The sequence below is a fragment of the Sinocyclocheilus rhinocerous genome, unplaced genomic scaffold (assembly GCF_001515625.1).
Source record: "Sinocyclocheilus rhinocerous isolate Xijiao unplaced genomic scaffold, SAMN03320098_v1.1 scaffold148, whole genome shotgun sequence".
NCBI classification, from domain to species: domain Eukaryota; kingdom Metazoa; phylum Chordata; class Actinopteri; order Cypriniformes; family Cyprinidae; genus Sinocyclocheilus; species Sinocyclocheilus rhinocerous.
In genome coordinates, this window is record NW_015653472.1 from 3,351,653 (window position 1) to 3,375,987 (window position 24,335).

Below are 24,335 nucleotides of genomic sequence, written 5' to 3' on the forward strand. Positions count from 1 at the left end.
ACAGGAAGTCATATTTTGATTTGAAACCCCATAATATTTTCCTGAGATGTTGATTTGTGACAAACAATTTGAAAATTATTAAATTCAATTCAATTCAAGTTTATTTGTACAGCGCTTTTCACGATACAAATCATTGCAAAGCAACTTTACAGCAAATTAAGTTTCTACAATATTTAGTGGTAGCTTATTAATCAGAAAATTAATCAGATTTAAATTATAATTACAAAATATTATCATATTTCCATAAGGATGTACAATTTTATCACTAAATTAATGTCAGCCATTTTTAAAAACCAAGGAGAGGGAGTGGTCATGGTGAAACATCCAATCATTCGGTATCTCTGGAAAGCCCTGAATGTGCTCTGTAATGGACATCCAGACTTAAAACTGTGACATGTGAGGTCTCAGAGAAATTCACTAAAATATAATGTCCACTACAGAGGCAAAAACTCCATAGCTGGGTCTCAGGAGGATCTAAGAGAATCAGCTGCGTCCCATTTTGCAGATGGGTCACTCCACAGTGCTTTTTGTGTGTCTTATAAACAGTGGTAAACAATGGCTAAATGATATTTTAATCTTTCTTAATAGATTTAATCTTAATAGATATCTTAATATATATGTATATATATAATTAGATTATATAATTATAATTATATATAATATAATTATATATAATTATAAATCATATTATTATAAATTATATATAATTTATTAGAAATGTATTATTCTAATTTATTAGAATACATATTTGAATAATTATTTAAAGTTATGTGTCAACTCTTACCTTTAATACTTTCCTTTATTAAAGTGATTGCATATGTCATTACGACATTATAATTTTTCAGAATGTGAACTTTTCAGTAAGTGCCTGGTCTTTTTTTATTGTTTATTTCATTAACTTTGTCAGTAGGGATGTGACTATGGTTATGTACAGTATTTTTTATTTTTTTAAACTATATTTGTACATCTATCAGCATTAAATAATCTTTCTCATGAACACTTTGCAGTGTCATAATCTTGAGCACAAGGCTAGTAACGGCTAAATGAATGGTAAAACGTCAGCCTTGTTACTGTCAACCCTGTTACTTTTTAAAGGCTTATCTGTATCCTAACAAACACCTACATAGCAATTTATAATTCATTCAATCTGCAAAAAGCAATTTATTAACGCCTAACGACATTCTTTGTCTCATGTAATGTTTGAAATCTAATTTAAAATCAAAATGGAAAAGGCACAGATTTCATGGAATGACCCAGATGCATCCGGTGATCCTTTCAACTCTCTCAGTCATCCATGACATACTTCATGCACAGTTAAACACTACTTGAAAATAAAGGGGTTTTGTTATTCCTGTAATTCAGCTGTTTCATTGTCTGTTTTTTGTTTTTTTTGAAAATTGATGCAAACAACTATAAAGCTGTGATAGAAGGTGAATTTGTCTGGACAGGCCCTGCAAAATTTGAATTAGTCCAAGAGAAGAGATTTTGACTGTAACAATCTCATGATGTTGATAGAATGTTTACCCATGTTGCCATGTTCCGTAGGCAATGTAAAAAACGTGACAATAAGACTGTCTGGACTGCCACAGCACCATTTAATCTTTAACCAAGTTTTTCGTTAGTGAGCAATAAAATGATCACTACACCTCTACTTCCTTAGTCCGGGAGTGTGTGCGTGTTCCCTTGTATAAACATGAAGGTAGGTAAGGCAGATAACATTGTGAAGAAAACCGAGTGCACTAAATATTATTTTTAAACCATAAATACATAGAAGCCATTTAAAACTCATTTCTTAACGGCAGTATGATGAACTTTTCAGTTGAATAAGTTAATAGAAATAGACAGTGTATTCTTTGGCATGACCTAATTTGTTATGGTATCATAGGTTGTTTTGAGATATTACTGATAAGTTTGATATCACTGATAATGCGTTGGCATAGATTGGCATCTAGTTAACTGTGAGAACCCTTATGAAAGTGCTTCAAGTTGGTGTATGTGTACGTATGCATGTGCCCTCTCGTTGCCCAACTCTGAAAGCTATCCTTTGTGCATCTTTTCAAGCCTCTGCGGGGTCGCCTGTGCAGAATTCTCATCTGTTGAAGTAATGGCACCATCGGAAAAGCCTCTATTGTAGTTTTCACAATGAATCGCCTCTGTCCAACAGCCCTGCCAGAAAAATCTCCCTGGTTTGTTTTCTTCCCCTCCTGATTTCTCACTCTTGCTGTCACATTCCCAAGTAGACGTCTAAACATTCCATCCATCTGCCTTCTCGCTCAGACTGGTCTTTGCTTTCTTCTTGCTCTAATTGGCTTTTCGACCCTGTCTTGCTCTCTCGCCTTTTCCCATACCCTCTCAGTCACGACCCTAGGTCACATAATATTATTTTCACTGACAAATAATCCTACTTTTTAACAGATTCTCCATTACGTGAGGTGTAGAGAGAGGGAAAATGTGGAGAATGCATGGAGGAAGTCTAAATTCTGTGTTACAAAGTCTCAAGGTTGACACTGGGGTCATTCAAAAGACTGTGTGAAAATGTTCCAATCGTGTGAAGAAAAAAATAAGGAATTGACCTTGGCTTTACTCTGTGACCATGCTGAAGTGTCCAAAGAATGCTGGAAATGAGTTAATGTAGCTTTGTTCTTATTGTTAGATGTTGGGGGTGGAAATTTGAAAAAATGCAGAGCTGAAAATGCTGGAGAAAAATTGCTGATGTCTACCGGCACCAAATTCTGACAAAGAATTCTGAAATGTCATGGTATTTGCTGTGCTTTCAGCATTAGCACACCTCTGGTTTGAATCATTGCTTTAAAAAGGAGGAGTTTTGGCAATGTGACACAGTTGAAGTGAAAATTCATCTAAAAGTGAATATTCTTCCTGCACTACCTTCTTTTGAAAGATATTTTGAAAAATGTTAGTCATTTCAGTGAAAGACAGTGGGATTCAATGCTGTTTATGGACAAAACAGTCAAAACATTCTTCAGAATATCTTTTATGTTCCACAGAAGAATGAAAGTCACAGGTTTAGAACAACATAAAGTGAGACATAATTTTAAGTAACTTATCCCTTTAAATAAAGATCAAATAAAAACAAAAACATTTTAGTCCTTCTGTTTGTATCACCTGTATGCTTTTATTTGCTCTTTCCGTTTCACAGCGCTGTAAGGACTGCCTCAATAAACTGGCAATAGCAGTAATGAACCAGTGGCCTGGAGTTCGACTGCGAGTGACAGAAGCCTGGGATGAGGATGGCCATCACCCTCCTGGTTCTTTGCATTATGAGGGCCGTGCGGTTGACATCACCACCTCAGACAGGGACACAAAAAAATATGGACTACTTGCCCAGTTGGCAGTTGAGGCTGGATTTGACTGGGTGTACTTTGAATCCAAGTACCATGTGCACTGCTCTGTCAAAGCCGGTAAGCTTGTAAATCCTTCTGTTATATAGTTATTCCTCATTCATATCTTTTCATGTACAGTCAAACCAAAATTTATTCAGACACCTTCAACATTTCACACATTATCACAGTTTATTCGCTATAGTTTAGAAAATGGTAATAAAATATGACAAGAACTCAGAGTTAAACTGTGTTAGAACAAATTCATCTTGATAATGTCAGATAACACTTAAGCAAAACATGGTCAGGTCAAAGTGTCTGAATAATTTGAATTCAATGTTTTTCTGGTTGTCCACTGTATGAAGAATTTTTGGGTATAATATGTCACAGTTTACTTTATTTTGCTATCCTCACATACATAAATTAACTATAGTGTCCTGCACCCACTAGTAAAAAAAATATAAAAAATTATATCTGGTGTCTGAATAATTTTTTGGTTTGACTGTAGCTCTTAAAGGGATAGTTTACCTTAACATAAAACTTCTGTCATCACTTACTCACTGTCACGAAGTTCCAAAACTGTATGAGGAACAAAAAAGAACATACTTTGAAAAATGTCCATACATTGAAAGTCAGTGGTGTCCAATGTTGTTTTGAACCCCACTGACTTACTATGGACAAAAACTAATGAGGGTGAGTAAATGATAACATAATTTTCATTTTTGGGTGAACAATCCCTTTAACTTGATTTCAAGTTGAAGTTGATAACTCGTTCCACCTCAAAATCTTTCCAGATCACTCTGTAGCTGTAGAAAAAGGTGGCTGCTTTTCAGGATCGGGACATGTGACAATGGCTGATGGCGTGCAAAAACCTATGTCGTGTTTGCGGCCTGGCGAGAAGGTGCTTTCTTTGTCTGAGTCAGGTGAAATTGTTCTCAGTCGGGTACTTCTCTTTTTACATCTGGATAGAGAGAGCAGAACCACTTTCTTTATTTTTACTACTGAAAATGGGAAACAAATGGCACTTACCCCTAATCACCTCATCTTTGCGGCTCCCAATCTCAAACTGCACCACCGTGAGTATGAAGCTATGTTTGCCCAAAAAGTTAGGATTGGGGACTATATACTTACTACTGGGGACAACAGAGGACTTCAGCCATCTAAAGTGGTCTCAGTTTCACTGGAGGAGAGGATGGGGGTTTATGCTCCTTTGACAGATCATGGGAACTTATTTGTGGATGGCGTGCTGGTATCCAACTACGCTTCTTTTGAGGATCACAGACTTGCACACTGGGCATTTGGGCCTTTCCGTGTTCTTTTTCGCTTTTTCCAGACAGTAGTGGAAGAGAACTCACAAAGAGTGGTGGTTAAAAGTAGTGCCATGGTCCCTAATATCTGTTCCACAGATCAGACCTTCCTCACTAATGTGATGCACAATAGTTCTTCCAGCATATGCAAGAAATTCCCAGAGGTCACAGTGGAAACGGAAAATGAACACAGTTTTTTGCAACAAAGGGAGGTTTACTGGTATGCAAGGCTTTTGCACACATTAGGGCGGATATGTCTTGACCCTCAGAAGTTTTACTGATGGTCAAGACACAGAATATGCAAACATAATGTCAACTGCAAAATAAATTATAGCTCTTTAAAAACTACTGACCAAAAAGGAAAAGCAATAGGCACTATAACTGGTATAATTACTCACCTATAATGTCCGGATACAATTATTTAATACATTTAGAATTTGTAAATGGGTTGCAGTTATGCATGTACTTTATGTGAAATATTCAGTGTAACTTAAAAAATATTGAATAAACACCATATGGACAATTATGGGATTCAAAATGTAAACATGTATTTTTATGTTTGTTTTACAAGAAAATATTTCGAAGAGTAATAGATATTTATTTTTATACTTTTGGATTGATAATATATATTTTATGTTAAACTGTATGTTCATGTGATTATTTGTTATACCAAACAGACACTGATACAGTTGTTGTAATCTTATTTTACTTAAAGTTATCATAGTTTGTGTTGCAAAATAAACCTGATCTGCTTAGAATTGATTCACACCAAACACAGAGAGTTTTATTCTCACTAGATTTGCTCTGTGTACAACATATCTTTGTCTGTTGCCAAATTAATAAACATTTCAATTTGTGACCAATCAGCATTTTACATTACATCCTGTAGTTGGTAATTTAGAAGCTCTAAACAGAAATGAGTTGTAAAACAAATATTGTGTTAACATAGTTAACCATGTCTAATGACTAATTGTGGTCAATTTCCAGTGTCCAAAATCAACAGCCATGTGCTAAACAGGCTGGCTTTTACTAAGTGCATCACACACCCTTGTGGACACCAAAGAAAACACCACTGTCTATTCTGATGTGCTTAGTACGATTTACAATCTGTCTGTTCTGAAAAACAGCTTCCTGGAATTAACAATAAACCAACAAGGTAATAAATGATTATTTGTAATATTTTTAATTTGTTCTCCATTATTTTTCCTGCTTAAAATATCAGCATTAATGCAATATAAACAAAATTTTGAATTAAAATGTAAGTTCATTATTCTGATCTACAGCCTGACAATGTAAAATATTTAGCATTGTAAAACTAAAATAATGCTTTTGAGACTGTGTTGCTTTTTGGAAGCGCATGCTTTTTCCTCTATTCTTTTTTTCACAGCTGTGAAGGTATAGAAGAGGATTATCTCAGTCATGGAGGGGGCAGATAGACACAAACCCCCACTAGAGAGATGTTCTAAACTCTATCTGGATCAGGCCAATGGCAAAGACTGTAATGTAGGCCCACCCAACAATTACCTTTGGTGAACCAATCAGATTTTAAAGATAAGCTCAGGCTCCCTCCAAACCTTTCCTGTTCAAACTAATCCTGGTGAAAGCTGGGGAGAAGTCATTAATCTTGTAAATGGGGTATGATCAGGAAATACAGAGAAAAAAATATACCATCAAGTTATGTTCTATAGAGATCAATATGTCAGTGCTCTAACAGAATAATATGAGACAGATAAGGCCTGTACTGTGCAGCTGAATTTTGCAATATCAGATTTCAGTTTCTGTCTGTAAAATAAACATGACCTAATGCAGCATGCTTGAGTAATATATAGGAGAGAACATGACTTCATTGTGGTAGATGTTGGTAGTGATCCAGAATGTCCATAAATGGCCATTCTTCCATCATATTCATCACTGGTATATGAATTAAACAGTCTGATTAAATATGTTGAGTACTGTATTTTCTGCATGTGACCCAAAAACTATTTGACTCTGATGGCTTTTCAGCTTAAAGGACAACAGATCCACACCTGCTTGGTTTCTACCATTATATAAGAACAGGTTAGTTGATACAATGCATATCTTCTATAGGCACAGTGATTGAAACAAGATTATAATATTTAATAAGAAATAGCAATGTCACATACATGCATTTATACATAATACAGACAACTTTAAGAAGGCCTTTCATTTCAAAACAGGCAGCTCACGCACTCCAGGATCAATAAAGTCTGTCTCTTTTTAAATCTATACTTATCTAGTCTAAGAATAGACTAATAATTAACCTTTGATCAGGCAATATTTTGTGGTCTCATTTAGGCTACTCATTTTAAATGTTTTGTTTAGAATCGATTTTCACTGAGCTAATAGTGTGCTAATTTTGAAAGTAAGGATGAACTGACATCTATTATGACTAAATATCTGTACTGAGAGTTCTGCTGTTAGCATTGTGGCCAGATAATAAACCGACCACTTAAATGGCTACCTTTTAAGGCAATAAATAAACAGGATAAATAAATAGATTATGTAATTGTTTAGTTGTATAGATAGATAGATAGATAGATAAGTTAGTTATAGTTAATTACAGCATTGCATCTCTGCAGCACTGTGAAGGACAGGTGGTTCAACTGTAAATCGGGTGAAACTAACAGAACTGACTCCCACATAACTAATTTAACCATAACCCAGATTTGTAGTGCACCCCTAATTTGTTTGTCCTCTCAAAAGTAGGGGTCGCAGTTGGACTCAGCATCGGTGTTAAAAACATGTTTTAAACTGCAGCCTGCACTCAGACAGAAAGCTAGCAGTCTCCTTCATACTGTTACATGAAGCAAGTTTATCAAACAAGCTGGCTACATTTCTCCAGATTGGAGATCTGGGTGTGGGTTAGCCAAAGCTACTCAGTCTGGATGATAGCAGCAGCAAACATGAGAGTCCAGCATGAACTCATTTGATTCATTGGTTTCGGCCAGCCAAAATCTTAATATCAGGTAGTTTTGCAAACGTTTGCTCGTCCGACAGCACTTCCCCCATCAACAACAAACTAGTAAACCCTGCCTAGCCAAAGCTAGCTTAATGAAATGAAACGGACCCCAGCGATTATTATCCGGAGGATTGTTCCGATCATGTACGAAGACGTTAGCAGCGCATTGTAGGTGAGTGTTAAAAGTAGTATTTAATTTAAAATATATATATATACTCGCTGATTAATCACCCTAGCGATCCTCGGGCCCCCCTTCAACGTCCATTTAGCGAAGTGATTGCGAATCTGTCGGCCAAAATGAATGTGCTGCTAGCTTCATACGTAACGTTACCATAGCGTTTCCTAAACTCAAGGTTATAAACACCAGTGTTAGGATTGTGCTGTTATTGTGTTGGCCGTTTAGGTTCTTTTCCTATAGCTCCTTGTATTTTGAGTTTAGCGTGATAAATGAGTGTTTATGTCCTTGGTAACGTTAAATGGGTAACGTAAGCCATGTTTTTAGCCAGCGCCAGTTTATGAACCATCCGTCATTAAGACCTTATGAACACAGAAACCACAAATGCTTAGGACTTCATGTGTTGCTTACTGTCGAATATATGTTGTTGTGATATTCCGAGCGTTTTATTTGCTATCTAAGTCATTAAAACGTCTCTATTTGTTGTTTTTGGAAAGTATGAAAGTATCTGGCTAGCAAGTTGAGTTAGCAGATGTGAAACTGGATGATTTGTTTAATTTATTTATTATAAGTTATTTCTTTTTGCAAAAGTGGGGCTGGTAATAAAAATTAAAAAATTTGTAAAATTTGTGATTATTCTAATACATGTTTTTATAGCAGCGGTTGCAGTTTTATGTAAGTTACCACATAGAGACGAGACGCTAACACTTCTTGCAGTCTGTTAGCATGCACTGCTTTACAAGCAATGCGTTTGGTTACTTTTCAATATTTGCCCCGATTCAAAACATTTGAAAATGCTATAACAGAGACGAGTTTATACATGGATTTCGTTCAGTGACTGTGCTGTCTGTAGCATGTGTGAATGTGGTCGTCAGTTAGCGTGTTGGGACTTAAACCGCTTGGGAAACATGTCAACAAATTAGTGTGAAAGGATTTAGCTTGACAGTTTATTCCAAGTTAAAGTGTCAGGGATTTTCAAGGTGGTGTGGTAAATATTTTAGCATAGGATAGTTTAAATTCATTTTCTTCAGCCAAAAAAAGAAAAGAAAAAAAGAAAACATACAAGGGCAAATGGCAGCAATGTCCCATATTTTGTAATTAGCTACGCAGATGAAAGTTGAAATGGGGAAGCAGTGCGTAAAGGATTTGATATCTGTACACAGTTCCTTATGCGAACACATTAACTAAACAAATTTATCAAATTAAAATGAGGGTAGAAACGTTTAAAGATGTTTCCCTTCATTAAAAAAAAATATGGTGATAGTAAGAGCAAGCTTTGATTGAGTTTCCTGAATAACCCGCTAGCATATCAGGATAAACCAGAACATCACCACAATGCGAATTTTACACTTTCCCTCTATAACAATCACATTTTACCTCTCTATAATACGTTCATATAAGGAATAATATGATATATAATGTTGATGGCTTGATTTGCTAGACATTCACATTCATAATTAAAGGTCATGCTTAGCCTAAAAAGTGTCCCGTCCAAAGTATTTTGTGTGTTAGTAGTCTAGGCTTTGAATGAGGATGCCCAGCCATCACCTGTCTTTAAAATAGCCTATCTGGGAATTTTGTGTTCAGTTCCATCTGTATATGACTGTACAGTCTGTTAACCTTAAGTTAAATCCCTTTAAATATTCACGCCACTAAACCTGTCACTATTATAAAATAAAATTAAAAATGTGTAATTTTCATTTTATGATATTAATAAAAAATGTACAATCAGCTGATTTCATCTCTTGCAATGCTGTTTTCACATATCTCCGTTTTTTAACATGGGAGGAAACAGGCATATAAATCAGGAAATGTGTGTGCATGGGTCCTGACAAGGACAGGACATTGTGTTTCGGTCTGTTTCATTTTTTTTTTTCTTTTATGAGTGAAATCTTGAGCACATTATGCAACCTTGTATCTGAATTGCATTTCCTGGTGAACTAGCAACATGAGGTGACATTTATATCATGCTATGATTGAATTCATTTTGATAGATAGATAGATAGAGTGCACGTTTTTAAACTCTTATCTATCACAGGCGGAACAAAAGAACGATGTCCGTGTTGTAGCCCGACCTCGACATGTGTGTCACAGGAAGCGCGCTACACGGAAGTTGTATTTTCTTTGTGTTTCTCCCTTTAGCGTCGTTTTACATAAAGAAAGTAACACGTTATCTTAGTTATGCACGAAGTTTTAGAGTTTTATTGACCGCGGGGCATCACTAAGCAACGGAACTGTGTATACGTGTCTGTATTTGCCTGGTTTGATGATGGGCGAGCGGGTTATTTTGCAGAGAGTTTGTTAACCCCGGTCAGAAAGCTAGCGTGTTAGCCGCGTCTAGGCACTACTGTAAGCCGAGCAGAACGACGCAGCTGCGGGATCAGACAAATTAAAAAAACCTACTAACTGTTGTTTATCTACCAGCGTTAACCAAAACGGAGAAAATGCACCGAACACGTGAATCCACCTCATGGTCTGTATTTAATCAGCTGCTTTGTGTTATGTTTTCCTATATACAGTAATGTTTGCGTAGTTAGGTGTGGAGTAATTTGAACTTTGCTGGATTATGCACATTAATTACGCAGTTGCGGTATGGCTAGACGTTTCCAAAACGCAGCTGATCGGATGGTGTGCATTATCCAGAGAAATGTTACCTACAGTTAACCAGTCTAACTTTTCCATTACCGCCTCTGAGAGGCTTAAGTAAAATGACAGTGGTTTTGTGGCTGTAGATCATTGCAAAACTTGTGTTTGTACATGCATACTACTCAGTTTGGGTGGCACAAGCATTTTGACTTTAAATCATGTAACTCTCCTCTGTGTTTCAGATCTCTGCAATAGAGATCTTCTTCAGGAGTAGGAATGGACGAGCAGAAATCAAACTGCGAAGAAAATGATTCAGAAACTGCAGGTTAGTAAACATCAGGAAAAAATGTCTTTAGCCATAAGTGTGTCAAATTCATAAGTGTGTGTTTTTACGGTTTATAATGGGGCATGCAAACCTTTTTTAACTTATTGTAGTAACTACACTTTTCTTATTCATGCACATTTTAGTGGACGTACTATAGTTAAAATGTATGTATGTCGAGAGCTTTCAAAGAAAGTGTATAAACAAGCAATCTTTAATCTTGCACAGCAATGATATCTTTAAATGGGAATCCTCTCTAGCTTGTGACCTTTGCTTGAAATCCCTGTGAGGGAACAGTGCTACCTATCTGGGATTTTGCCCCTATTATGCCATTTTGAATATTGCTTTTATGTAGTGTGCATTGTAGCTGTATGTGAATGTCAACGATCTGCAAAGTTGTAAAGCTGAAAGTGCATGATAAATAAAGTAATTGTCTCCCAAAAGAAAGAATCGACTCTGAGCAGCCTAAACGAGTCATTAGTAACTCGAATCCCACTTCCATGATGGCTACACGTCATGGGATAACACATTTGCATAATGTTCGCCTATATTCTATGTTGGCCGGACGCGGACAACTTAGCCCCGCCCTCAAACACTGTAGCTTGTTTGTGTGGAAAATGAGTTGATATTAAATGCTTATTTTGAGAAAACGAAAGCGTTTTTTTACTTTGCATGCATGTAAACGTATTGTAGGAGACTCCCAAAACAATATTAGAAACCTTAAAAATGGCTTAATAGGGGCACTTTAAAGGGCACATTTATATTTGCTCCATCTTAACTTATGGCTACCATATTTCTCTCAGCTGATGATGGGACCTCTGCAAAGGAGAGCATCCAATCTGAGGAGGAACTGAGTGCCTCTGTTGCTGCAGAGGACATCTCAGGCACTACTGTGGACACTTCCAGCTCATCATTGTAAGGCCTTCTATAAATATTGATGTTTGAGCTGCTTTGCATAAAATTTAGGTCATGCTTGAATAGCTCAGTTTATGGGAAAAGGCTATCTTCATTAAATAGAAGTAGACAGACTAGTCACTTGTTTAGAGCCATCGATCTATCAGCCAGGGTCAAATATAACACAAAATTTGAATATTAATGCATCCCATTTGATTACACCGAGCTGTTTTGTTGAAGTAATGTGTACAGAGTTGCTGATCCTCTTTCCTGTTTGGTGTTTTTCAGAGAGACTGTCAGGGCTTGTGCTCTGTGTAACTGTGTGGAGCGTAGTCTGCATGGACAGCGGGAGCTCCGGTGTTTTGGACCCTCTTCCGATTGGCCCAGCTTGGAGCCCTCTGCCTCCTTTTTGCCAGCAGCTGGAAACGATGACCTGTCTTCCATTGGATTCTCTGAATCCACCTGTCTGGCATCTCTCTTTGATGACACGGGTATGATTATGAAATCAAACAGTGTGAATCATAGTGATGTCACTGTCATATTTGGGTGTTGGAGTGAGACACATTAAGACACACAGTAGTTTCTTCCCAATTTGTCACATTTCTCCATGAATGAGTGGAATAACATGGTTTCTATTTTACGGTGACGCATTGCTGCCACACACACATTTTTTTCCCCACTCAATTATGTCGTAATAACGAGATGTTATGTCGTTTTAACGACATCTTTTCTCGTAATAACGAGATGTTTTCTCATTAAAACGACATCTTTTCCTTTTATTATAGATATATGGTAAGCTATATGTGAGCGAGCTAAGCGACTGTCCGCGCTGCTGTCGCCACAGTCTGACATAAACGAGGATCTGCACGCTGCTGAAATTATTGAAATACACTGTTTTAAATGTATTTTAATGTAATGGTTTTAATTGTAGCGGCATGTTTATTAGGATTAATCTCCAATCTGTCTACAATATAGTGCTATCCAATAACTGCACTCAGACCCATGACTCGTTTAGGCTATGATCAGATCAAAATAAAATAAAAATTCTTTTTGAATAATCGACTCTGGGCTTAATATTTCTTTATTTAAATGACTGAAGTTTGATTTTACAACAAATCGAAATACAAAAAAAAAAAAAGAAATAAAGAGATTTTAGAGATTCTAATAGGCTAATAATAATAATAATAATAATTATTATTATTATTTCGTTCTGTTTGAAAACGGGCAAACGAAAATTAAGCTAGATTTTTCTTAGGCCTATTTTTGTTCGTGGGTAAACAAATGAGCTTATGCTTTAATATTTGTTTCACATGCGTGGGCAGCTTTGATACTTTAGTCTAATTATATATTAATTATGTATTAGTGATTATATATTATTAATGGATGTCTTTAGCTGAATCAAACCGCGCATCGCGTTCTTATGGGAATACAGATGAGCTCAGATGGGAAAGACTGTACAGTACCTCTTGTTGGATTTAGGCTATACTGAGAGAAAAGTAGCGTTTTTAGGGCCGCCCAAGCACAAATAGCAAGCACATTTTTTAACCCACGAACAAAAAATACGAAAAATCTAGCTTAATTTTCGTTTGCCAAACAGAACGAAATAATAGTAATAATAATTATTATTATTATCCTATTAGAAAATCTCTTTATTTCTTTTTTTTCGTATTTTGATTTGTTCAAAAAATCTAACTTCAGTCATTCAAATAAATAAATATTAAGCCCAGAGTCGATTATTAAAAAAAATTTTGAATAAAGATTTTTAGTTTTAGTTTTTAGGACCGAGTTTGGACAGCCCTGTCATAAACCTTGTCTTAAATGTATTTTATTCTCAGAAGTGTTATAACTGCAAAACCTTTCTTATAAAACAGGGAGCTGCTGGGTTCACCACTGGTGTGCCGTGTGGTCTGAGGGAGTTGAGCAGACTGAGGGTGAGGTGCTGATAAACGTGGATAAGGCAGTCATCTCAGGGATACAGCGGGTAGGCTGATGGCTTCCGTTATCAGAGCATTAAACCTCGTAAATATTGCTTTATGGCAGGCAAATTAACTTTTCTTTCTTTTACTTGGCTTTTCTATCTCTGCTTCAGCCATGTGATTATTGTAAACGGATGGGTGCTACCATCCGGTGCCGGGCCGAAGGCTGCTCACGGTTCTACCACTTCCCCTGCTCAGCTGCGAGTGGATCATTCCAGTCCATAAAGCAGCTGGCGCTCCTCTGTCCAGAGCACATAGACAAGGCCGAGGAGATTGGTATGGAATTGCAGCGGAACAGATGCGATATCATCATTAAATAACATTTCCGTTCAGCGGTTTCTGAGATGATGCTGTGTTTGTTTTGCAGCTGGAGAGGAAGCACGGTGTGCAGTGTGCGACTCCATTGGGGAACTGTTAGGTCTGCTATACTGTACGGGCTGTGGGCAGCACTATCATGATGCCTGTCTTGAGATCAGTGCCACACCACTTCAGCGGTCAGGTTGGCAGTGTCCCGAGTGCAAGGTGTGCCAGACCTGCAGGTATGTTTGAATGCTTCTTGCTTCTTAACATCAAGTTTATGTTATGAAACTTAGTGATGCACCGAAATGTTGGCACATTTTTGTCCAAAACAGCAATTTTTGGTTTCATTGACAGAAACAGTGATTTTTAATTAGTGTTTCTCCAGTGGTGCATTTTGACTCTGTTAGTGTCTATTTCGTGCACACAACATATATAAACTACAACAGGTACACAGTGTGGACGCTAGTGCTGGATTACCAATATCAATTTCTTGTTTTTAATTTCTACTGATATGATTCTTAATGATCTCAAGATCAATCTTTTAGTCTGTTTTTTGTTGATGCATGAACTTCACGAAACATTATTTTTATCACACCTGCCATGCAATAATCGCAATAAGCTTTGGGCTTTGCTACTTTTAATATGAAGCAAAGTCTTAGCTTTTGAATAAAGTAAATATGGTTTTGATGCTCTTTATTGTGGTCATGAACATCAGAAGATGTTGAAAGAAACCGTGCAACTTACTGGAATGTCTCATGTCTCATGTAATTGCTCAATCAGTGTTTCAACAGTGGAAAGCTGGAAAAGCTGGAATAAAACAGCTCGTAAATGTATGCTACATTTACCTCAGGAAAGACATTCAATGTTCACAAACTTGATAGTGAACTAGACAAAATCACTCTAGAGAGGAGCATTTTGATAAATGTATGTACTATAGTACAGATGTAATACATTTTTACTTAACCTGTTGTCTTCATTATTTAATTTATGTTTGAGTGAAGTTTTTATGTTTATATTTCAACAAGTAGAAACATAATTCTGTTATTAAAATTGGACATAAAACCATTTTCATTTTCTGTTTTTGGCCAAGTACATCCTGAATTTTCAGGTGCAATACTGTATTTATAATGGTGTTTGCAAAGACTTTGTGGTAAATGTATATGTTTTTCAATAACATCCAGGCAACCAGGGGAGGATTCGAAGATGCTGGTTTGTGATGCTTGTGACAAGGGCTACCACACCTTCTGTCTACTGCCAGCCATAGACTCTGTGCCCCCTGATTCATGGAAGTGCAAAGTAAGCTTAAACACATGACTCATTCTTAAATGCCCTCCATCTGTGTAATATCACCATTTAAAACAGAAATCGGGCCTGTGCAATTTATTTACATAGTTGCTCAAGCTCATTTCTCATGCTTAAAACTGCATGGACAAACCACTTGAATTTTTCAACCAAGGTTCCCCTAAAAACATTTTTTCACATTTAACTCACCGCCATGTCGTTGAAACGCGAAGAAGTTTATCCAGTTCAAATAAAACGTCATCCAAGCACTTTCAAAATGTGTGGTGATCCTTTTATGGTAGCCCTTCGAGCGATTGTGGCATGTAATAGTGATATCGGTTTGTACAGATGTTTGGCAAGTAGGAAAATTAGATTTTTGTGAGTGAAATATCAATCACTCTATTGTTTTGTCCAATCTGATTTGAATGTCTCTTTCAGCGGTGCCGTGTGTGTATTGACTGTGGCATGCGAGGGCTAAAGCTTCCTGGCTCTGAACAGTGGTTTGAGAGCTACACAGTATGCGAGGGCTGCCAGCGCAGGCGCACCTCTGTCTGCGGCGTGTGCAGTAAGGCCACGGAGCCCTCGGTCTCCCTGCAACATCGCTGTGCCATCTGCCACAGGTCAGTTTATGAACCTCCTGCCATAAAGAACTGGCAAGTGAGCAGCTTCATTGTCTGAAGCAGAGCGTTTAGTGCTGCACAAAGAAGCGGTTTACTAAAATGGAGGTGACCTTTAAAGCGTGAAGCAGTATTTGCCATGAAGTAACAAACAAACTGACTGTCATTCGTCTCTTCGCATAAATTTAACTTGTGTTTGATGTCCTCTGCAGATGGGTACACAGTGATTGTGCCTCTCTGTCAGGGCCTCCTGAGGAGAAATGCATCTGTGTGCTCTGTAAAGAAATCCCAGATGAGGTTCCGATCGAGTCTGAGGTGTTATCGACGCAAGAAGATGAGAAAGCTGATTTAGAGGTGCCAATGGAATTAGGTATGTTTCTTTAAGTTTCTATTTTTTTTAAGAGTGCTCTCTGTTGGTTTCTCATAGGACTGTTACATCTGTTTTGTCAGTCTCGTGTGATAAGGACTAAATACAGGTTTAAATAGGGTCCAAGACGTTATGTTGGTGTTTGATTTTTCAGCAGCCATTACTCCATTCTAATATGCTGATTCTGTGATGAATAGAAAGTTCTAATGAACAGAATTGATTTTAAATAGAAATATTCTGTAACATTATAAATGCATTTTGATGATTTTAGTGCATCCTTGCTGATTAAAAGTTAATTTCTTAAAGGTCCCATATTGTCAAAACTGAAATTTCCTGGCTTTTTTCACGAATACTGAGGTCTATGGGCTATTTAACTACCATATAAGTTTCAAAACAGTCAGTCCACAGTAAAATGCACACAGCCTGCTTAAAGTTCTAGCTATTTTTCACAAACCGTTGTGACTTCCGTAAAAAGTTGACATCAGAACTACACAGTCACTGCCTTCAGTCACCACCCCGAGCACCGCCCACAGTCCCACTCTCCTTTTGCCAAACCCCCAGACAACATAGCGTCCATGCTTTTGCTGAGCAAGGACAATACGGAAACATGTCGAAAAGGTTAACTTTAACCACTAAACCAGATCGGCCGACCTGTAACGTTACACTCTCATTCAAAGGATGGACGAGCTGACAGGATTGTTACTATGAGGTGACCACATCTAACGTGTATAGTAAAGACAAACTCACCGTGTCTATCTAGTCATGATGAAGATGTATATACATCACTCCAGAAAGGTGTACAATATGGGACCTTTAAAAGAAAAATCTTATACCTGCCTCAAACTTTTGAAAGGTAGTGTACCTGATGAATTCAAATTTGAATTCAAATTCTGCATCCTGTTTGCTGTCTTGATTTAAGTTCAGGAATTCAAATAATTAATTTCTGAGCACTGTATTGCAGTGTGTTCTGTGTGTAGTGTGTGGTATAGTGGGCTAGTTGGTGATACCCAGCCCTAGTTTCTGTTCTCTGTGGACAGAGTGTTATTGACTGATATTAGATGTGGATATTGAGCCGATGTGTTTCATTTTAGGGACAGAGCTTGAGGTGGTTGAAACGGCAGAAGTGAAAGAAAGCATTACGGAGGAGGAACTACGGCCAGAAGGTGCTGAGGGCTCCACAGAGACTAATGTGCACAGTGAGGTCTCTACAGAGCAGCAGGCCCCTTTAGCTACGGTTTCAGGTAAATTTCAAAACCCACCACAGTAGCTTAGGTTTCTATGTGCAAACATTTACACCGGCCCTGCCATAAAAATTATTATTTTATTTTATTATTTGAGTTTATTTATTTTTTACAATTAATGTTTTAAATAAAATTTTCTTTGCAAGCTATACATTTCAAATAATATTTTTTAATAATAGCTGCAAATTGTATGTAACTACAGTGTAACACTGAAAAATTTCACCTGTTATCATTTGTAGACGATGATGAAAAACAAAAAGAGGAGACAACTACCATTGAAGCAGTGGTTACAGAGGCCATTGTGGAAAAATCAGAGGATACTCAGGACCCTCCTGTGAAGGATAGCCCAGATAGTCCTGTACCGGACACTATAGAGGAAGCCCAATCTGATGTATCTGAAACTAACATAGAAAGGCAGGAGTCGTCGCAAGGGCAAGACAATACTCCTCAGACAGAGATGGAGTCAATCTGCACAGAGGAGACTACAGAAACAAACCCTCCAACAAGCTCATGTTCTCAGTCTTCTCAAATCACACTCCCTGTTTTGGAAGAAGCAGAGCCAGTTGTTATGGACTTGGAGGAGGTGGGATCTAAGGCACGGCAAGAGGAGGCGATACACCGGACTCCTCCCCCTGCTCCTCAGACAGAAATGCCCCCTGCATCTGACACTGATGATATAATGGTCCAGTCTGAGGATGAAGAAGAGGAGGATGAGCAGGGGGTGGAGGAATCCTTAGAGGAGTCGCTCCTCAAAGATGAGAGTCCGGGAGAAGATGACCAGTCCAGGAAGGAGATGCAAGAGGATATGAAGCCGGAGCTGGTCCTCGATGAGACATCAAACATTAGCCACGGTGACGAGAGCAGCAGCGGTTTCCTTGGCTCGCCGGCTGAGGCAGACTCTCAGATGCTGTCCATGGAACTCAGCCTGATGCCAGCCGGCAGGACCCGTTCTGATTCGCTGCTAACCGAAACGGAGGACTCGTTGCCTTTTGATCCACTGAAGCCCGATGGAGATAAAGTGAAGCGCAGGGGTTCTCCAGGACGCTCACGGGTAAAGCAGGTGGATGTCAGACACCAGACTTTTTCCTCAGTGACGTTGAATTCTGATGGGTTTGGGTAACACACTAGTCCAAAAGTAGTCATTTTGATGCTGATACATTTATTTTCTGACCTTTCAGGGCAGAGGCAGTGGTTTCCCAGGAAAGCGGCGGCCACGTGGTGGCGGCAGCGGCAGTAGTGGTGGAAGAGGGCGTGGACGGTCACGTCTCAAAGCAATGGCCTCTTGCATTGATGCCTTTCTAGTAAGTTTTTCACTTCATCTGCTAGCCCTTCCTTTACTAGTAATTTTAAAGCATATTTCTCTTTAGTGTAATCTATTGTTAATTATTGCTGTTAATTTGAATTGTATAACATTTTAGTTCCCCATATAAAATTAAGTCTTTTGTTGTAGTGTTACTGATTATATAATATGTGAATTATTCTAAAAACATTAACACCAGTGTTGTTGTTAACCAAATTTGTTAAAAATCAGTTCATTAATTGAAATAAAATATGAAATGAAAATAAAATATTAATAAATAGTAGATTAAAAACCTGAACAAAAATGAAAAATGTTGCCATGGCAACTGACTGAAATGAGTTTAGGTGCTAAAATACCAAAGAGACTAAAATGACTAAAACTGAAAGGAAAATAACTTGGCTAAAGAGAAATCTAAAAAAACAAACAAAAAAACAATAAAGGAAGGCAAAACACTTCCGGTTTTGCCTTCCCTGAGATGGCTGCGTTTGAAAGTAGCTTTCAACTACCTTTACGGCACACTCGAAATAGAAAGGCTGAATCATTAAAAACTGATGAAACATGATTAAAATAATTAACGTCCGAGTTAATAAAAAGGGATGAAACGCAGTAAACACTATAAAGAAGAGGAAACTAACTTTAACTGTGTACTTTCCACGCTGGACAGAAATCCCTCTTCGCATAAACTCCTATCCTTAGCAATTAAGGTCCTGAAGAATAATTGTGCAGAATTAGGGATGATTGACATCTGGAAACACTTACATCATAGAGATAGAGACTATATATTTTATTCTCACTCACATGCTTCATACTCTAGGATAGACTTTTTTGTTTTTTTGTTTCCGGGGATGAAACAGAGATTTATGGAGTGTAAAATTCATAACATTACATTATCAGATCACGCACCCATATCAGTGGTATGGGACATTGGAAGGGAAGTTTCATCTAACATTTGGCAGTTACACACGTCTTTGATAGGGCGACCAGCATTTCAAATTTATATTGAGTCTGAATTTAGACAATATTTAGATATAAATGATACTGGAGATGTATCAGCGGTCACCCTGTAGGAGGCTGCAAAAACAGTGCTGAGGAGTAGGATAATTGCCTACGCGTGTGCCTTAAAGAAAATAAAAATAGCTAAGCATATCGAATTAGAAAACAAAATATCTATGTTGGAAAAACAACATAAGCAGAAAATAACCTAATTTACTGAAGAAAGAAGGGAATTGGATGAACTGATTACTGAAAAAGAGAGGAACTTAAGATTTTTAAAATCCAAGTTATTATGAGTACGGATCTAGAGCGAGAAAATTACTCTCATTCCATCTGAGAAAAAAGAAGGAGCTTAACATAGTTAGAAAAAATTAGGACTAAGGGTTTTAATATGTCCTTCATCCTTAAACCTAAGGAAATAGCAGAAGCATTTGCAAAATATTATAAGGAGTTATGTTCAGAAACCGAAAGAGCAACTGATATAGAAGAAATGGAGGCATACGTAAAAGAAATAAACCTACCTCAGTTGAGCATTACAGACTCGGAGGCAATAGATGCTCCCATTACTGCAGAAGAGATCAATGAGGCTATCTCACGTTTGAAGAATAATAAAAGTCTTGGGACTGATGGGTTCAATAATGAATTTTATAAGGCTTTTAGAAACCAGATTTGTCCATTGCTAGCAGAGGCATACGCTGATGCACATAAGAAATGTAATATGCCATCTACGTGGAAAGACGCTATAATATCTGTTGTTCATAAAGACAGAGAAGACACCACTGATTGTGCTGGATATAGATCAATAGCTCTTCTCAATACTGATTGTAAATTATTGACTTCAGTCTTGGCAAAAAGAGTAAACACGGTAATAACATATCTGATAGATAATGATAAGATTGGATTTATAACTGGCTGACATTTGCAAGATAATATTCGTAGGTTACTTAATATAATGTCTTGTTGCTCCACTCTTTCAAAGCCTTGTATGTCACTGGCACTTGATGCGGAGAAGGCTTTTGACTAAGAGTCATGGCCCTTTCTGCTCAAAGTGTTAATTTCCTAATTTACCTAATTTCATCCAATGGATAAGACGTCTGTACTCTGCTCCCCAGGCTATTGTTAGGGTTAATGGTTGTATGTCTCAACCCTGTGTACTTGGAAGGGGAACAAGACAGGGCTGCCCACTGTTACCTCTTCTTTTTGCCCTTTGTATTGAAACATTGGCGGAGGTAATTAGGGTTAATTCTGATATCCAAGGAATAAGAGTAGGAATTGAGACGCATAAAGTGTCATTATATGCAGATGACATAATTGTGTACATCTCTGACTCATTACACTCAGTCCCCATACCAATGAAGTGTATTAACCAGTTTGGCAAATATTCAAGTTATAAAATGTATGTAGGGAAAACGGAAGCTTTAGCTATGAATACCCTTATTACAACACGGGTACAGTCTTCCTTCTCTTTTAAGTGGCTGATATCGATGTTCACTCGGCTAGATAAGTTGATTTATAGGTTCATCTGGCAAGGTCGGTGCCCCAGGGTTCGATATAAAACATTACAATTGCCAAAGTGGGTGGGCACTCCCAAATTTTAAGAACTATTGGATAGCAACCCAGCTGCGAGCTCTGGTAATTTGATTGTCAGAGGATAGTGGGACTAGGTGGTTAGAAATTGAAAAATGTAATTCCAATCCACACTCATTAGCAGCTTTTACATTTATTGAATAAAAGAAGATAAGCAAGTACAAATTAGGAAAATGGTGGCTTATTTGGCATGGAGGGAGGTTCAAAAGTCTTGTGATCTGCCTAGGGGGCTCTCCTTGTTAACACCCATAACACAGATGAGGAACTTTTTACCCTTGACGATAGACTCAAGCTTCAGAAACGGGCCCTGAAATACTTACAACATATCCACCAACTGTTAGAATGAGAAACACTCAAAACATTTGAACAACTTGTAACTGAATTTTCACTCCCTAAGACTGACTTTTATATAGGTATCTACAGGTCCGTAGCTTCCTCTTTAAAAATCAGAATTGGAAAAAAATAAAAACCTCTCCCTCATCAATCAAGCTCATTTTGATTAATGTACAGACTGGTAGTAAGATCCTTAGACCAGTCAGCTGCATATTTAGAGAGCCTTATAGGCTATGAAGAAGGGCAACACACATCATATCAGATTAAAATGGCAGAAGGAGCTCAAGTTATTGATTTCAGATGAGAGCTGGACTGAAATGCATGTAGAAACCCATAAAACGACCTCAAATAATAACTGGAGAGAATATCATTGGAAAGTGACTAATCGTTTTTTCTGAGTACCACAAATTGTTGCTAAGTTTAACTCAAATCAAACTAGTGCCTGTTGGAGAGAGTGTGGAGAACAAATAGCAACACATGCTCATGTCTTTTGGGATTGCCCCATTGTAGATGCTTATTGGACATCTGTATTTGGTCTCATTATTAAAATTTTTCAAGTTAGTCTGCCCAGAGACCCTTTAATTGCAATTTTGGGAGTTAAGCCGATTTTTAATAGAGTCAGAAGAAAATGTATCATTTACGAATACTCCTAGTTGCTGCAAAGAAGAACATCACAATTAAATGGCTTCAGAAATTGCCACAGACATTTGAAGAATGGTTACGGACAGTGAGGGAGATTTACGTGATGGAAAAGATAACACACAATTTAAAGGGTTAGTTCACCCAAAAATGAAAATTAGGCTGCGTTTTACTCACCCCCGAGGCATCCTAGGTGTATATGAAGCTGACCGCAATGATAGAGCTTGAAAGATCAAAGACAATTTTTAATATAACTCCGACTGGATTCGTCTGAAAGAAGAAAGTCATATACACCTAGGATGCCTCGGGGGTGAGTAAAATGCAGCCTAATTTTCATTTTTAGGTGAACTAACCTTTTAAGACTCTGAATGAGTCAGTTTACGGTGATATGGGAACCTTTAATGAAGGTATTGGGTGAGATGTGGGGGTAATGTTTTTGTGCATATGTTTTCTAGTAGGCTGGCTGGTTGATCATTTGTCTTTGTTTATCCCATCCAATACTGTTCTTTTTATACATTGTTTTTGATATTCTCATTGTATTGTTTTTTTAAATTTTATTTATCTATCTTATTTGTCTTTTGTTTTAATTATTGTCTTTTTTTGTGTATTGAAATGTCTTTCTGTACAAAACAGAACAGTATGTATCTCAAACCATGTACGTGTTTTGGACAATAAAAAAAAAAAAAACGAATAAAAAAGACAAAAGCACACAAGTATTAAAATCTAAAAATAATACTAAAATGAATATAATTAACAAAATAAATATAACAGCTAATTAAATTAACTTTATAAGATTATATAAATAATACTAAATAATACTTTACAAATAATTACAAATAATAATAATACTCATTATTTGTAATGAGACATAAAGGTAATTCCTGTAATTACAAGATGCTGAATTTTAAGAAGTTTTCACATCCTTGAAGAAAATACAAGCTCTGACTACGACATCTTGTAATCGTGGTAATCCCAACATGGTGCACCATAAATCCTGGAAACAGCCACTACCTCCTGTGCTTATCAATGAAATAAACCAAGTTTTTACAAGTTTAAATGAAATGCATATATTATATTTACAGCAAACCATGACTGCGGACACTGGACTTAGCAAAGAAGAAGATGAGGAGGAAGATGACACCATGCAAAATACTGTGGTACTTTTCTCCAACACTGATAAGTTTGTCCTGCAGCAGGTACAAATTTAACTTTCATTATTCCACTCTGACTTCCTATAAAATTCAGCATCATGAGTGACAGTTACTTGATTCCTCTCTTTTTTTTTATGTCTATAACAGGACATGTGTGTAGTGTGTGGTAGTTTTGGACAGGGTGTGGAGGGCCAGCTTCTAGCCTGTGCTCAGTGTGCACAATGTTATCATCCATACTGTGTGAACAGCAAGGTAAGCTTTTAAATGATCTATTCTGTATGATTGCCGGCATTATACACAGACACTCATTATTTCTTTATTTGGATGTCTCCTCTCTAGATCACCAAGATGATGTTGAGAAAAGGCTGGCGTTGTCTTGAGTGCATTGTGTGCGAGGTGTGTGGGAAGGCTTCAGACCCTGCCCGTTTGCTGCTTTGTGACGACTGTGATGTTAGCTATCACACTTATTGCTTGGACCCACCCTTACAGACTGTGCCCAAGGGAGGCTGGAAGTGCAAATGGTGTGTCATTGCCTCCGTACATTTATATGTGTCATGAGCCGAAAGAGAATGTGTGGTAACCAAAGCATTGTTTTATCCCCTTCAGGTGTGTGTGCTGTATGCAGTGTGGTGCTAGCTCCCCTGGGTTCCAATGTGAGTGGCAAAATAACTACAATCACTGCGGCCCTTGTGCCAGCCTGGTAACCTGTCCTGTGTGTCGTGAGAACTTCATGGAAGAGGAGCTGCTTCTGCAGTGCCAGCACTGTGACAGGTCAGGAATGCATTATATTAATAACAGGACAATGGAAAATGTATGTACATTCCTGTTAAAAAGTTTGGGCTCAGTAAGATTTTTTTTAAAAACACTTTTATTCAGCAAGGATGCATTAAATTGTTTAGAAAAGTAAATGTGAGTAAATACAGTAAATGTGTCATGGTTTCCAAAAAT

General features: G+C 37.5%; 2 protein-coding genes across 2 annotated transcripts in view; both read left to right on the top strand.

Annotated features, from left to right (window-relative positions):
- Positions 1–5,051, top strand: part of LOC107716210 (desert hedgehog protein A-like) — a 9,471-nt gene extending 4,420 nt beyond the window's left edge. The window contains exons 2-3 of the mRNA XM_016522584.1: positions 3,158–3,419; positions 4,133–5,051. Of these exons, the coding sequence (XP_016378070.1) occupies positions 3,158–3,419; positions 4,133–4,926 (1,056 nt within the window). The 3' untranslated portion in view covers positions 4,927–5,051. The remainder of the gene's footprint in view (positions 1–3,157; positions 3,420–4,132) is intronic.
- A 2,461-nt stretch (positions 5,052–7,512) lies between these two features.
- LOC107716211 (histone-lysine N-methyltransferase 2D-like) overlaps positions 7,513–24,335 on the top strand; it is a 41,044-nt gene continuing 24,221 nt past the window's right edge. Inside the window, exons 1-17 of the mRNA XM_016522585.1 lie at positions 7,513–7,797; positions 10,629–10,711; positions 11,512–11,623; positions 11,891–12,093; positions 13,474–13,583; positions 13,692–13,854; positions 13,946–14,117; positions 15,060–15,174; positions 15,598–15,779; positions 15,989–16,146; positions 17,235–17,384; positions 17,624–18,444; positions 18,563–18,685; positions 23,319–23,432; positions 23,535–23,639; positions 23,727–23,908; positions 23,994–24,158. Coding sequence (XP_016378071.1) covers positions 10,663–10,711; positions 11,512–11,623; positions 11,891–12,093; positions 13,474–13,583; positions 13,692–13,854; positions 13,946–14,117; positions 15,060–15,174; positions 15,598–15,779; positions 15,989–16,146; positions 17,235–17,384; positions 17,624–18,444; positions 18,563–18,685; positions 23,319–23,432; positions 23,535–23,639; positions 23,727–23,908; positions 23,994–24,158 — 2,924 coding nt within the window. The 5' untranslated portion in view covers positions 7,513–7,797; positions 10,629–10,662. The remainder of the gene's footprint in view (positions 7,798–10,628; positions 10,712–11,511; positions 11,624–11,890; positions 12,094–13,473; positions 13,584–13,691; positions 13,855–13,945; positions 14,118–15,059; positions 15,175–15,597; positions 15,780–15,988; positions 16,147–17,234; positions 17,385–17,623; positions 18,445–18,562; positions 18,686–23,318; positions 23,433–23,534; positions 23,640–23,726; positions 23,909–23,993; positions 24,159–24,335) is intronic.